Source organism: Haliotis rufescens, unplaced genomic scaffold (assembly GCF_023055435.1).
Source record: "Haliotis rufescens isolate VD_foot unplaced genomic scaffold, xgHalRufe1.0.p SCAF_3, whole genome shotgun sequence".
Taxonomy (NCBI): domain Eukaryota; kingdom Metazoa; phylum Mollusca; class Gastropoda; order Lepetellida; family Haliotidae; genus Haliotis; species Haliotis rufescens.
In genome coordinates, this window is record NW_025964001.1 from 42,828,901 (window position 1) to 42,844,323 (window position 15,423).

Here is a 15,423-nt window from a genome sequence, read left to right on the forward strand (position 1 = left end):
TAGAAGCAAACGCAAACGGGCTGGCATTTAATCTTTGTTTTGGACTGTGGTCAGATTGACCCTGACTTGTAAATGGTTATCTAAGAAACCTCACAAACAAGGCTTTTAACCCTTCGCGGTGACGTCTATAATGCTGCAACAATCAATGGTCAAGTGAACCTCAGATATATTCTACAGATTTGAAGAAACAGGGAAATCTCACCATTGGATTAGCTACTCCTTTTTGGCTGTAATCGCCTTTCAGCTGATAATCCGCTTACAAGAACAATGGTAGGATATGGTATGGAGTAGGTGCACTATTGTGGACCATGGTCAGACACTTGCTGACAAGGAACAGGTGAACAGCTGGATTTGGCGGGCGTTGTGAAGGAGTCGACATGAACCGAAGTTAGAAAAATCAAGATCGGCAGATCCAGCCACATGATACTGATTGGTGAAGAACTTGAGTATTGGGTCTGCTGTTTCAACCTTGATGACATTCTATGAAAACAGCGTTAAGTGTATAAAGGTGGTGCGACTCGTTGTTTCTGAGGCTGGAGACTGATGAAGTGTTGGATCTGGATGTTAGAAATTGGTAGTTCTTGTCTCCTTTGGATTCAGGACACTGACGAGGGATCACGCTTTAAAAACGAGGTAATCTAATTTGAAATATGCTCTCGTTTGATACCTGTTCGTTATGGAAGAGGAAAATATATTGACATCACATCCTAGCTAGTTGTGTATTTGCTGCCATGATGGGGGAGGTGAAGTTACCAACATTTGAGCCGTCATACGACGCTCGGGACTTCGGACTCGACATAACTGTTCCCGATGGTGGCCTTGTGTCGTCTGCTGCCAATCAGAAACAGTATAAGACTGAATGTGGAAGGATATACAAAGAATTCATTGTAACTATGGGCGACTATTTCCAAGAGGAAGAGGTAATTAAACAGCAGCTAAAAAAGTTGCAGAGTCAGAAGACGACTGGAAGTCGTATTGGGCAAGATGCTGAGAAGGAGGACCTCCTGGAAGACACACTGAGTGCCATCTTTACCCACCGGGGGTCGAGAAAAGGTGGTTTCGTGACCAGAAGTAACAGGCCTCAGACAGCAGGAATGTGCGCCAAAAGGCAACCAGTCATTGTACCCCACCCTCCCAACAGGCCGTCCACTGTTGCAGACTACCCCAAAGAAGTCAACATCAAGAGACGGTTATCCCACCCACGCCGACGTTCCTCCGTCCACCACTCGGTGGCGTCTGACCCTTACGACGGGGTCATGGACCAGAATACCCAGCATACACGAGAGCGGAAGCTTAGAATGCATGCAATTGCATTCTCTAAACTTCTCGCTGGAGAGGTGAACATCAAACTGCAACACAAAGAGGGGAAGTTTGTGCTGAAGCATGCTGCGATGGGTAGCACCCCTGTTGTTTCAGGAGCGAACAGAGAAGCCAGGCGGTCTATGGATTACAAAGAAAGACAAGCGCTCGTGAGACAGAAGACGAACTTCAAGTCCCCGACACTTGCTTCTGATCTGAAGATCAATAACTTGGTTGCAATCCAAAAGTCGCTGCTGGGCCTTCCTTCCAAACGTATAACAGTTGGTGAAATCATGGGTAAAGCGGCAGACAGACGAGCGAGACTGTGCAAGGTAGAAGTGACGAGTGCACAGGATAGAAACGGTGGCATATATGGTGCCGCTGGAAGGTCTGCTCTGGACGCGGATCTAGCAGACGACAAAGATGATGTACCTGAGCATGATGGCGTCAGGCTCGTCAAAGTGGAAGCAAGAAAGAGGCGGAATTCCTCTGCATGTACCATGTCCCAGGATGGTCAAGACATGAGAAAGTATAAGGAATCGTTTTTAAGCACGATAAACAGGAACAGGAGTTATGACGCTACGCCGAGGAACATGTACATTGACAAGAACCGACAGAGTTGTGACGCTACGCCGAGGAACATGTACATTGACACCAGTGCCAAAGACGATGATAACTTGGTATCTGACCAATCAGAGAACGAGACCCCACGCGTCGTGACGGCACGTGACGCCGCGCAGCTGGTGAGGCTCTCTAAGGAGGAGGACAAAGAACGCGAACGCCAACTCTTGAGGTGGAGGCAGAGAATCACGTTTGCTGCCGTTAAAAGAAATGGTCTCGCGAGAGTCTTGTCAGGGACGGGCGCATGCGTAACGTTAGGCTGACGGCATCATTGAAAGAGTGCGGTGTGCCAGTGTTGAAGGAATGGTTTCGTCCTGCAATTGGCTTGCACTGAAAGAACACTATACAAGGAGTAATTCAATCAAATAGTGACTACTGATAAGTACATGCATATATGATACCAACCTGTGGTTTTAGATGTATCAGGGATGTGTCGTGTCAAGTATGACCCAGATATCGCCAATTTTGTTGCACAAAGTTTATTTTGTTGCTTCTTTAAAGATTTCACGTTTTATGTAATAAAACATAATGTTTCACGAGAAGGGAATTATCTGCGTCATTATATCTGTGATTAATGTGTATGGCATATAAGGCATATCAATGACGGAACTATTGTTACGCGTAGCCTGTCGATGACATCGCCATAGTGTATGGAAAATAGTTTTCGGGTTATTTTGTCGGACTGCTATTATCTTCCATCCCCATCCCCATCCCCATCCCCATCTCCATCCCCGATCCCCTATCCCCGAACCCCCATTCCCGATCCCCTATCCCCGACTCCGATCCAGTCCTATTTAATAGGGGGCGGTCGGGTAGCCTAGTGGTTAAAGCGTTCGCTCGTCACGCCGAAGACCCGGGTTCGATTCCCGACATGGGTACAATGTGCGAAGCCCATTTCTGGTGTCCCCCGCCGTGATATTGCTGGAATATTGCTAAAAGCGGCGTAAAACCATACTCACTCACTCACTCACTCCTATTTAATAAATTAGCATTCCCTTAAACATGACGGAAATCTCCCAGCAGTCGCCCCACTTAGTTTAATATGGTCACATAATCTTATCGCCACCATGGGCTGAGTTAATCTCATCGACCACTTGTCTGATCTGCAATAGCCCTGGGATTTGTGCTGGTTGTGTGAGCGGTGGAAGGAGTTACACCTAGTTCGCTGGGAACTCATGTACCCACTGACAGTGATCTTGAGTGTATTGAGAAATGTGAAGGAGGGAGAGGTGGGTTGAATGGATTTGCTCTTGGTGGATTGAATGCCAGATTCCTTATTTCTAAAACCTAGCAGGAATTTCCAGGTTTATTTTAATGTTACAAATAAATCTCCGACGTTGATTCCATTTTAGAAGATAATTGCAATCATTCTAATTTCAACAAGAAAACAGCGTTATCACTAACCCCCGCCATGGAACACATGTTAATGGAACACATATGTTTATTCATATAGTAGAGAATATAAATTATAAAAAAAGAGTCCTATAAAGCCTAAAGAAGAGATAGGCACCAGGGTCACTTTATGAAAACAGAAAAAATATTAAATGTGAAATTAATACACACAAAACCACTTCTCTGGACAAAATAATTTATGGCACCAATTCTCGAACTCGGTCTTGATAAGTATCTCTCAGATAAGCTTGCAAAGTTTCATACATGTAACTTGTCCCCATATTGCAGACACTATGCACCAAGTTGAAAAGCACGGAGCAAGGGCCATAACTCTGTAAAAAATGAATTTAAAACGCCAATTTTCGAACTCATTTAAGATCATGACCAGTAATATCAGTGTGTAAAATTTCATTACTCTTCCTGAAATAGTTTTTGAGAGCATTTATCCCTTTTGAGAAGCGGGCGGACGGACGAATGCCGTTTCTATATTCCCCGCTGCACTTCGTGGCGGGGAATATTAATCATAAAAAGAAGCTTCGGCCGAAACTTGATACCAGATCATACCTACCCTCGCGACCTATTCGCCTTGTTCTACTGACAAATACCATGTGGAGTCACCTATGGCGTCTTACACTTCAAACGACTGACAGACAGATGATCTATATTTCCCCTAAAGCTGTAGAGTAAACATGATGATGTATATATTGAATACAGAACACACGAACATGGAATGGTAGTACAATGGGGTTTGTGGTTACCCAGGAGTTTCACGACGATCCTTAAAGTTCAGTGTGTTATAGTATTTGTCTCTACCGTGAACCTATTGTCGTAAGTAATGCTTATATATTCAAACTCAAAGTTTATGATAGAAACGCCATTAAATATTTTATGGATCAAATGTAACATCAATTATGGGGATTTGGTATTCCGTCAAAATATCAAGCAGATATAATGAGTGAGTGAGTGAGTTGGAACGTCCATATAGAATGTTGTATGATGGATAATATGCTAATATGTTTTAGATTTCAGTTACTAAATATAAAACGTCAACACCAGAGAACACACAGCCTCGGTTATCCGCCGAAACAGAATCCAAAGGGCGTAAAAGGCAAATATCGTTGCAAATTATATGAATGGATCACTGAAATTCAGTGATGACACGATATGTTCGCGAAAAGTGTCAGCATATAAGAATTGCCTTGATAAATTACAACGCTTCTTCCTTAGTGAGTTGCAAATATTGTTTATTTTGATTCTTTATTGATGTTTAACGCCGCAATCCGCAATACAATTCAGCTTGAATATGACGGCGGCCTTGACCAGATACACAAGTGATAACGTCCCATCCATCTTGGTACGATGACACGTTATCAACTAAGTCACCGAGCCTGACCACCCAATCAAGTTGCCGTATGCTACAAGGAAAGGGCGCTGGGGACATACTCTAACCCGGAGACCCCATGCTGTGTTTGTGTTTATGCTGATAAAGGATATTGAGGTGAGGTGAGGTGAAATCCAAGATTACTGCACTTATATAGCGACGTGCATGTACGTGTGTGTATTTGTGTGGCTGCTTGTACTAGTCCGGACTGATGCCGATGCTAGCACACTGAGATACCATGCCGCAGTTTAACATAAAAAACCCTCTCAGACACAGTATAATGACTCCGAGCCGACCAGTACTTGTTTTTGCCCCTTAATGCCGAGCGCCAGACAGGGTTACAACAAGTACCATCTTTTAACGTCTTTTGGTATGACGCGGACGGGGATCAAACCCCGGACCTTCCGCTACTGGACCACGGAGGCGGTCTATAAAGGATATTGAATGCAGTACACATTTTAATCAAAACTGTCTGACATGCTTTACCGAACTTCACCTACACCCTGACAAGTATAAACGGTGAGCCCAAGTTTTATTGGTGAAATACACCTCAGGTTTACAGTAGGTGGATGCACAGTCATAACAGGTACGAAGACACGGGTGGCCCAATCGTCTAGAGGACCGACCATTTGAGATTCTGGGATTGTATCGAAAAAGAGAAATTGTCCCCGAAAATTCTTCAAAATATAATTATACTCCAGACTGTTAAAAAAAGTAATTGCCTGCCACAAAAATAGACATTGTTACAAGGAGGGTTTTTTCTTTTTAAAAAAATCAGGCTCGTAGTTTTAAAGTTTTTGCAGCTAATTAAATATCTAACCTCGAAAGAAAATCCCACACATACATATATAAATACATATACATATATAAATACATATATATATAGAGAGAGATATATGTTTGTGTTCGTGTGTGTGTGTGTGGGGGGGGGGGGGGGGGGGGGGGGGTGCGTGCGTGTGTGTTTGTGTTTGAATGTCATGTCTTGGGAATACACGTAATCCCTAAATTTTCAGGTATTATACACATTCCCTGATCGAACAAACATTTGTTGTAGACATACATTTATTCCCTGAAACTAGTTTTAGGATTCTCTATTTTTAAACACGACAAACGAAATAGTTCATGTGTTGTTTCATGTGAATGCAGTTTTATTTGACATACGATAACAAACATAACTGGCACACATCAGTAACGACTGACTGATTATGCAACTCTTGCAGTAAGACACAGGGATCCGATCCACAAAGCAATCTTAGCGCTAAGACTGTCGCAACTCTATGTTTAAGTAGGGGAGTATGATCGTCTAAGCGCTAAGGTCATTTTGTGGAGCGGAGCCCAGGTGCTTTCATTTAAAATAAACAGATAACCTCGCACTATAATAACCTAATTAAGACGTTGACCCTTTTGGTTTTTGTTACCACATGTCAGACTTGAGTTGTTTCTAGAGTAACACTACAGCTCAGCCTTGAAGGAGCGGTGGGGTAGCCTAGTGGTTAAAGCGTTCGCCAAAGACCCGGGTTCGATTCCCCACATGGGTACAATGGGTACTCACTTAGCCTTTAAACATGTTCACCTGTGGTCTGAAATTTCTAATTTAATATTGTTGCACTGAAAACTAGGCTTCAAACACAAGCATGTGTTGTTTTTACTATATTTTCTTAATAAACTATCTTAGCATTTTTATATTGATACATATACTATAATGAATAATTATTGCTATATTTGTTGCTATATCTAATCTTTTCACAGTTTCATCTAACAGTGAGAAAGTGAGTATGGTTTTACACCATTTTTAGCAATATTCCAGCAATATCACGGCGGGGGACACAAGAAATTGGCTTCACACATGTACCCATGTCATGACTCGAACCCGGGTCTTCGGCGTGACGAGCGAACGCTTTAACCACTAGGCTACCCGAGCGCCCCTTCATCAAACAGCAAGTGGTTACATTTCTATCTTTGATATAACTAATGGCATAAACAAATTGTAAAATTAAATAATTTCAGGGAATATGTAAAAAGAATGTATTGGATCAGGGAATGTGTATAATACCTGACAAAGCTGGGGATTATGTATATTTTCCGAGTAAATCTGACATTACGAAAACATGTATTCCCTGAACGTTCTACGATAATACTTATTCCCGGCAACATATACACACGAGGACACCTCACCCCAGGGTCGCCTCGCGTCTCACGGGTATATGGTTAGTGCAGGGTCCCCGGGTCAACGAGATCTAATGTGACGTGTAAACAAACTTGTATCGATTCCATCGATTTATGCTTTCCTAAATCGCAATGGGTTTAATGGAGTTAAACATTTCTCTGATCAGTAGAACCACTACTATACAGCACACGGCAACGGTCTGTGCTTGTGTTGCTGCCGCCCCTCTGTGCGCCAGCCCTGGTACAGCCCTGCCCCACACAACAGATGAGTGTACTTTCTGTGCACCAACCTTGTATTTTCAGGCTGTGTTTATGAGAATAGAGCTCTATGGGGCGTACGGCGCGGTGGGGTGGCCTAGTGGTTAAAGCATTCGCTCATCACGCCGTAGAGCCGGGTTCGATTCCCCACATGTGTACAATGTGTGAAGACCACTTCTGGTGTCCCCCGCCCTGATATTGCTGGAATTTTACTAAAAGCGGCGTAAAATAATACTCACTCACTCTTTAACCTGACACACATATTAGTGAAACATCGTGATGAAGCGAGTAGGGTGAATCTGTCTAATCCAGACTGCAATCTAAACCGAACTTAAATGTCCGTTGCACCCAAGTTCATTTTAGACAGGTGCCACTGTGTTTCAATTAACTGCAAATATACTACTCAAAAAAGTAAATGTCCACCCGATTCTTTCATATTACTAGAATTAATCTATCACAACATGACATGAGGAATATATGTAAGGTTAATTGTCGGATAAATGTACATTATTTACCGCTTTCTAAGTAGCATGTAAACATAAAACACACACAATATTGTTTGACTTCTACATTCACAGTATGGCGTCAGGATCATTGATTTTCGGCTGAAGCTTCAGATAGATCACGACCTAAACACTAGTTCTACGATCTGTCAACATTTTTTTTATAAAACCTTAGTTACGATGTTGCAAAAAACATTCATTATCGTGACCAGACCGGAGATTGTGTTGGTCTCCAAGGTAAGTGTTTAGTACGAAGGAGCTGCAATAGACGAGGTAACTCTAGCCGCAGTTTTTTGTATCCTTAATCTGCACCGGCCGTGCGGTAGCAGCACAAGACATTGTATTGTGTCATGGAAGAAGTAAAGGTGGTCACATAACGACACCCTTGATCACAGCATGGCGTGCAAGCAATCATAAAGACCTCATCACTTTCAATGACCCTCGCCAAACACTGTACACGGTCCAAGTACATTCACAACTCTCTCAACTGTGGCTGTAAATCAGTGCGCCTGAAATCACTGAGAGATTATTGTGAGATATGCTCATGAGTCTCGCGGGATAGATAATACACGAAATGTAAACACTGCTATTGCCCTGACCACTTAACTCTTGTCCTCAGCTGGAGTCACGGCTCCTATCTCAGCCTGTACACGCTCGGCTGGTGTAGGTACCTGTTCACTGTGGTTGAGTGGGACAAGATGGCACTCGTGTGAAGCCAGGAGTAGACGTACGACAGGAGTGTGATCATTTTGGTAAAGCAAACGGTTACACCACAATCACCGTCTACAAGATGTGGCACAACTTGGTAGAGGCAAATCGTTTTAATTGTGAGTGAATGTTTCGATGGGTAAAAGTTGACCGTTACACAATCGGATATATGGATTACTGAGCACCATCTCGTACAAAGGCAACTTGGACTCAGATCACAGAAATCACAATCATACAAAACGAGGAACAGAGCAGACATCATGGTGAAACAATATGACAACCAGGCCTTGTGGGATATAGTGCATGGAACGCGTGATTTTGTGGACAAATATGACACAATATTGTTGGCGAAGGAAGTCACTGCATTGCCGAATCTATTCAGCTTATCACATTACAGTCTGGCCTATTGACAACGTTATTCACTCAAGGACATTCCATTAAGCAATTTTGGATCGGCAATCCAACAGCATGTTCAAGTGTCCTGTGTCTGTGTACATAATCTTCAAGTCAAGCTCGAGTGCTGATATAAGTTGACCATTTGGATTGCAATCCGGACATTATTTCGATGTTCCACCAAGTCCAAAAGCGGCATATAGGCCTGTTCAATTATTTACTTATGCTTATCAACGATTCCCGAGTACCTCTTCGGATCTTGTGTTGTAATTGCACGAGATGAAAGGTAAACCTCTCTGTAGTATAATAGTGGTTGATGTGGGCCAGCGAACACCGATGTGCGCTGTTTGTTGGTCACGCCACATTGTGAAAGGATATGTGAACACGGAGTAACTACATTCTTCCCTATCAGATGAACACATACCAACAACAAAGGAGTTTACAAAGACAAGACTGATAGTGTGTCGAAACATTAGGGATTATATTAGTTGGTATTGTGTGTGGTATTGATTTTGAGGTCGCCCTAACGATGGATACGATAGCTGGTGGAAATGCTATACCTACTGATGGCCGACTTGGAGCATACTTGGACATACCCCAGTTCTCAGAAGTAGATACTGAGGCGAAACTAAGAAATATAATCAGGCATAGATTAGGTACATATATTAATCTGGATCAAAGTTTCTCAAACTTGACTGGAGGCTCAAGCGGTAACCTATCGCAGTGTGATATTTCTGTCCAGGAACACCAGCATGAACTGTCAACGCAGAGGCGTTTTGATGGTGAAATGACTTCATCAGATTCAGCAAGAAACATGGCGGGCAAGGAACGTGGGAGAGGGAGACGACCATCTCTGAAGGAATCGGAAATGTACACCTGCCCCAGGAGGGCGTCAAGCAACAACTGGGTCACACCCTTTAAGTTCAGTAAAGAAGAACTCAGCGCCTTCCTCCCGCGACGGAGTTTCTTCAGCTGCCACGACAAGGCCCTGAAGGATGCTGGGTATGATACAGACCCTTCTACCAAGAAACAAGAAGTCAAAGAAGTCAGACAACAGAATAAGAGAGAGTTGAAGGACGTTAGAAGAGACAGTGTTGTCTCTGAAAGGAAAGCGTCGGTCATTTCGAAGTGCGAAGAGATGGAAAAGTTATTGCCTGAAATTGTCATATCTCGAAGTGAAGATGGTCAGGATAGAGAGGTTCGTGATGGATCAAGGCCTAATTCCCCTGCTACGAACGACGGTAAGGCAAAACATGTTTCATCGAAAACTAAACTGGCTAGGAAGAAGATGGAGGACGATTTCAATAAGAATGCACATAAGGCTGTGACGGAGTATTTAAGACACGTGAAAGAAAATCCAGCTGAATACATTGACCAAATCAAGCGCCTTGAAGCTAACTCCATCGAAACGAAGCCAGTCGAGAAGCTGATTAAGACCGCCATGATCTACCAAAGAGGGCAGCATGGCCAGGCACGTTCCTCGCTCGTGGTGCGGGCATCACATGACCTGACGCTGAGATACACCGATCCGGGCCAATGGCAGAATGCAAACAAAGAAAGGAATCAGACATTTGCCATCGGGAAGAAAGAGTCCTCTTTGGCGAAACCTGGCCAGGATGGCGACAAGGAAAGTAAACCGGAAATAGATGAAGGCAAGACGGAACTGGATAAATGTCGCTACAAGGCAGAGAAGTGGATGAAGACGGTGCCGATGGTTCAGCAGTTGCGTGCCCGCCAGATGGCGCTGGAGGAGGTAGGAGAGGAGGATGGTGAGGTATCCCAGTGGTGGGACTCCCTCAGAACCTGCAACTATCTCAGAAGGTTTGTTATAACAGACGCAGCAGGCCACAGCAAATGACACCAACTGAACACTGCCGAGTACCGCGTCTCCAGTATACATTCTATACTATAGTATAGCCATTCTCAGTAATTATCAGGATATGTTAATGCTCGTATATGTTAGTGTAAGGAGTGTAAATAAGGAGAAAACATTAACATTTCAGCAGCCATATGAGGATTCGAACCAGGTTTATGTACTGGGGAACACATTAACCAATGGCCTACCCTACAATGGAAAATTGTGTCATACAGACGTAGGCTTCTGTGGATGTGAACCACCTGTTACGATTCCACATTACAGGACTGGACGTATGTCAGATACGCTGTGGTGAGACGGAAGACTGTGTGGTATGTTCGGTGTATACTAAGCGCTGTCTTGGCAATAGTCCTGGGCATGTGAACGTCAGAGCAGACGACTGTATCTCCTCCATCTGGCATGATCTGTCCCATGGACTTAGGTATCAACAAGGGAATAATGTAACGCCTTGCAACCATACCCATACTTTATGTATGTCTATACTGTATCTTGGTCTAAAGCAAATTGGTGTTGTGATTTTTGTTGTGAATTGACAACGGTCTGACTGAAGGAAAAGTGTTTTATACTGGTAGCATGTGTCTCTCAAAACTACAGATTTGATTAATCCTTCATTTCACGAGTTATACCGGTGTGGCATTTATTGTGAGGCTTCACTGTTGGATTATACCTTCTCGGGTTTAGGACAATGCAAAGCAAATCTTTGAAATACACTCCCGGGCAAAGGAAAGTATACACCAATGTTTGATTGGCTAAAATGAAATAAACTAGAAATGGTATTAGCTTGAGATGTATTTGATACGGGTATCACTGTGGACCTTAAGTTTACAGTGTTTCGGCGACTGTTTTCAGCCTAATAATTTGGGCTGGGACGGGTAACTCGGGTACCCGGGTCGGGTGGGTACTGAGTAGGACCCGGCTACCCACATGGCTACCTACATGGCTACCCGGACTCGTGATATATTGTTTAATGACAAATATTATCTAGAACTCCATTAGTCACGTGATATATTGTTTAATGACAAAAAAAATATCTAGAACTCTATGTTAACACTACAAGTCACTAATGTTCGCATTTCTTTCTGACTGTGCACCTATTCCTTCCGATTGTTCATATGGTTGAATAAAGATATAACGTAATTCAACTGCAGTGTATGAATGACCAGATTGTTTAATACATGTATCTAAAAACGTTTTGCCAGGGATATGCTAAAAATGTTCCCTATCGGACATATTGAGACATCTCCTAAGACCTACAGTGGGTACCCGGGTAGGGTCGGGTAATAGGGAGGTGGGTATCCGGGTAGTAAATTTAGACTCGTCACAGCCCTACTAATAATGTGTTTTTTTGTTCGAATACAATTATCAAATGTATACTTCCTGTTGCCCGGCAGTTTATAAGTAATAACCATGTTTTAATGCACGGGCATGGAATGCTCATTAACGCCTCACATCAGAAAACACAGAAAGTTTTAACGAGGATCTAACAGCATAAGATACCTCGAGAATGATGATTGTCTCATCAGTATGCCTGTACTAAAATAGTTTATACGACATTAATTACAGAGTAAATCATTTTCATATCTCGTTTACCACTCGTGTTTCAGAGAAATTTATGTATTACAGCTCTTGTTTGTCATTAAAAAGGCTGTGTTTTGTCTCAATATTGCGAAACGCGTCGTAAAATGTCTCTTTAGGAGGTGAGATGAGGTGAAATGGGGTTTAACGTCGCGTCCAAGATTATTGCACTTATATGGTGACTTGCATGTACGTGTGTGTGTTTGTGTGGTTGCTTGTACTAGTCCGGACTGATGCCGATTTATAGTGCTACCTCACTGAGATACCATGCCGCAGTTTAACGTGAATACCCCACTCAGACACAGTCCTTGTTTTAGTCCCTTAATGCCGAGGGTAACAACAAGTACCATCTTTAAACGTCTTTTGGTATGACGCGGCCGGGGATCGAACCCTGGACCCTCTCCGGGCGGACGCTATACCACTAGACCACGGAGGCGATCGTCTCTTTAGGAGAAACGCATTTGGTTTTCAATATAAAGCCAGGTTACTTGTACATTAAACAGCGCTAAATTAAATTTGGAACCGAAAGCGCACCGTGAGTTTCAAATTTTAAATTTAGGGCGAACTTAAACGACATGTCTAGTCAAGATATTGAACGAAGCGGCCCGGGGCGAATTACTGTATCACTGTTGACATCATGTCGAGTTTTCCCCATAGCTGCTTTCTGCTTCTGCTCTAAGTTATTTATTAATTATAGACAATAAATAAATTATGACATCCATATGTGTATTACTGTTCGTGAAATACAACACTCTTCACACTCTTTTTGTATAATTAGTACAACACACTCTTGTAATAATTCTATGTGTACTATACGTTAAAGTGGGGTCTATTACCCAGCCACCGTCTACCTTCAGAAACACGTGTTGTTGCATTTCAACGTTACAGCTGGTTTCTATGTTCACACTGTCTTGTGCAAATATACTGACGATAACCAACAAAGGCGTCACAGGATCGCTGAGTTGAGTATTTTACTTCTACAAATAATCATTTGCCGTCATTATCACGCGTCATTATCGTGAGGTGAGGTGAAATGGCATCCAAGATTATTGCACTTATAGAGTTCATTCATGTGTGTGTGTGCGTGCGTGCGTGCGTGCGTGCGTGCGTGCGTGCTAGTCCGTACTTATAGTACTAGCCACTCTGATACAACATGCATGAATACCCCACTCAGACACAGTATACTGACTCCAAGCCGATCAACGTGTAATACATCATTTCTTTGTTGTTTGAGGCCGCACTCAGCATTATTCCAGCTATATGACGGCGGTCTGTAAATAACTGAGTCCGGCCCAGACTCCAGTGATTGATATCATGAGCATCAATCCACGCAATTGGGATACGATAACATGCATCAGACAAGTCAGCGAGTCTGACCACCCGATCCCGTTAGCCGCCTCTTACGACAAGCATAGTCGCCTTTTACGGCAAGCATGGGTTGTTGAAGACCTATTCTACCCCGGATCTTCACGGGTCGTAATACATCACTGACCACTCATCGTAACATCATTCATTAATTAGCATATATATACTGGCAACAGTGAATATAAATATGTAATTACTTGGTAAGCTGAAACGCCTTTCTGAGAACACGGTTTGCCATGTAGGGGACGATAAGTCCTTCTCATCCTGGTTGGGACAACCCTTGTGCGTGTCATGTTGTCTAAACATGAAGGCGCCAAAAAGTGATACTGTTCGAGACGTCACGGCAAAGGATGCAATGCACATGAGGGTGTTAGGTTATGTTACATGGAAGGTGATGTGTACAGGGTGTTACGTTAAGTGCAGGTGGACAGAGTGTTACGTTAAGTACAGGTGGACATAGTGTTACGTTAAGTACAGATTGACAGGGTGTTAGGTTATTACAGGTAGACAGAGTGTTACGTTAAGTATAGATTGACAGGGTGTTAGGTTATTACAGGTGGACATAGTGTTACGTTAAGTACAGATTGACAGGGTGTTAGGTTATTACAGGTGGACATAGTGTTACGTTAAGTACAGATTGACAGGGTGTTAGGTTATTACAGGTGGACATAGTGTTACGTTAAGTACAGATTGACAGGGTGTTAGGTTATTACAGGTAGACAGAGTGTTACGTTAAGTACAGATTGACAGGGTGTTAGGTTATTACAGGTAGACAGAGTGTTACGTTAAGTACATGTGGGCAGCGTGTTACGTTAAGCACAGAGCGACAGGGTGTTACGTTAAGTACATGTGGGCAGCGTGTTACGCTAAGTACAGGTAGACAGAGTGTTACGTTAAGGACAAGTGGACAGCGTGTTACGTTAAGCACAGAGAGACAGGGTGTTACGTTAGGTACATGTGGGCAGCGTGTTACGCTAAGTACAGGTAGACAGAGTGTTACGTTAAGGACAAGTGGACAGCGTGTTACGTTAAGCACAGAGAGACAGGGTGTTACATCAAGTACCGGTGGACAGGGCGTTACAACGTACTTTGTTAAGTACACGAGGGCACGTTGCTATATGTCATGCATGGTCAGTCACTTTGACTGATATCTAGTCTCTGAAACGAACATATTTTACACCAAAAAAAAACAGTTGTTAAATTAAATCTTTAAAATCGTTAAAAATATAATAAAAGGTGGCCATTTCCTAGAATAATCCAGACATGCCAAATAGTATAGACTGGCATGGGGTGTACTGGATATAAATGTTTCAGGGCCTGTATGACTGACTATTAGTCACTGTATATAGATCATTGTGTCAGGTGTAAACGTGAACAGACAAGGCGAGAAGCCCACTCGGCCCCAGGGTCGCGCGTTCAGCCACAGCAAATGGATGCGTTTGATACATTGTGTAAGACATCAGTGTGTGGGTGAAGATGCTTCATGTGACAGGTCAAAAGTTTTCAAATCTGTCTCAGTGTCACTTAGATACACACACATGGCAGAGGTGACATGAGCGCTGAAGTACTCTATAATCAGCGTGTAGGGCATGTAGTTATACGGGAATACATAAAACAAGACAATCCCCCGATATGCATATGTATACTACTCAAAAAAGTGAGTGAGTGGGTGAGTTGGGTTTAGCGCCGCTTTTAACAGTATTCCAGTTATATCACGCCGTGTCAGCTTAATGTGGGAGGAAAGCCCCAAGTGATGCAGGTCTCAGACATTTACCACTTCGGTGAAACCCACGAGCACGGGTATGGTGCTGACAAACCTAGAAACATAATCGGGGCGAACCGGGATTCGAACCCACAATCATAGGTTTCTGGCGTGCCCAAGGGAC

At 43.2% G+C, this 15,423-nt stretch overlaps 2 protein-coding genes across 2 annotated transcripts; both read left to right on the forward strand.

The window, feature by feature from the left end:
• Positions 1-337: 337 nt before the first annotated feature.
• On the forward strand, positions 338-2,461 carry LOC124123449. The gene has a single exon (XM_046486653.2). It carries the CDS (start codon positions 732-734, stop codon positions 2,181-2,183), a length of 1,452 nt encoding a protein of 483 aa, XP_046342609.1. The 5' UTR covers positions 338-731; the 3' UTR covers positions 2,184-2,461.
• Positions 2,462-8,280: 5,819 nt separating this feature from the next.
• Positions 8,281-11,652, forward strand: LOC124123503. The gene has a single exon (XM_046486673.2). It carries the CDS (start codon positions 9,251-9,253, stop codon positions 10,577-10,579), a length of 1,329 nt encoding a protein of 442 aa, XP_046342629.2. The 5' UTR covers positions 8,281-9,250; the 3' UTR covers positions 10,580-11,652.
• The last annotated feature ends 3,771 nt before the right edge of the window (positions 11,653-15,423 follow it).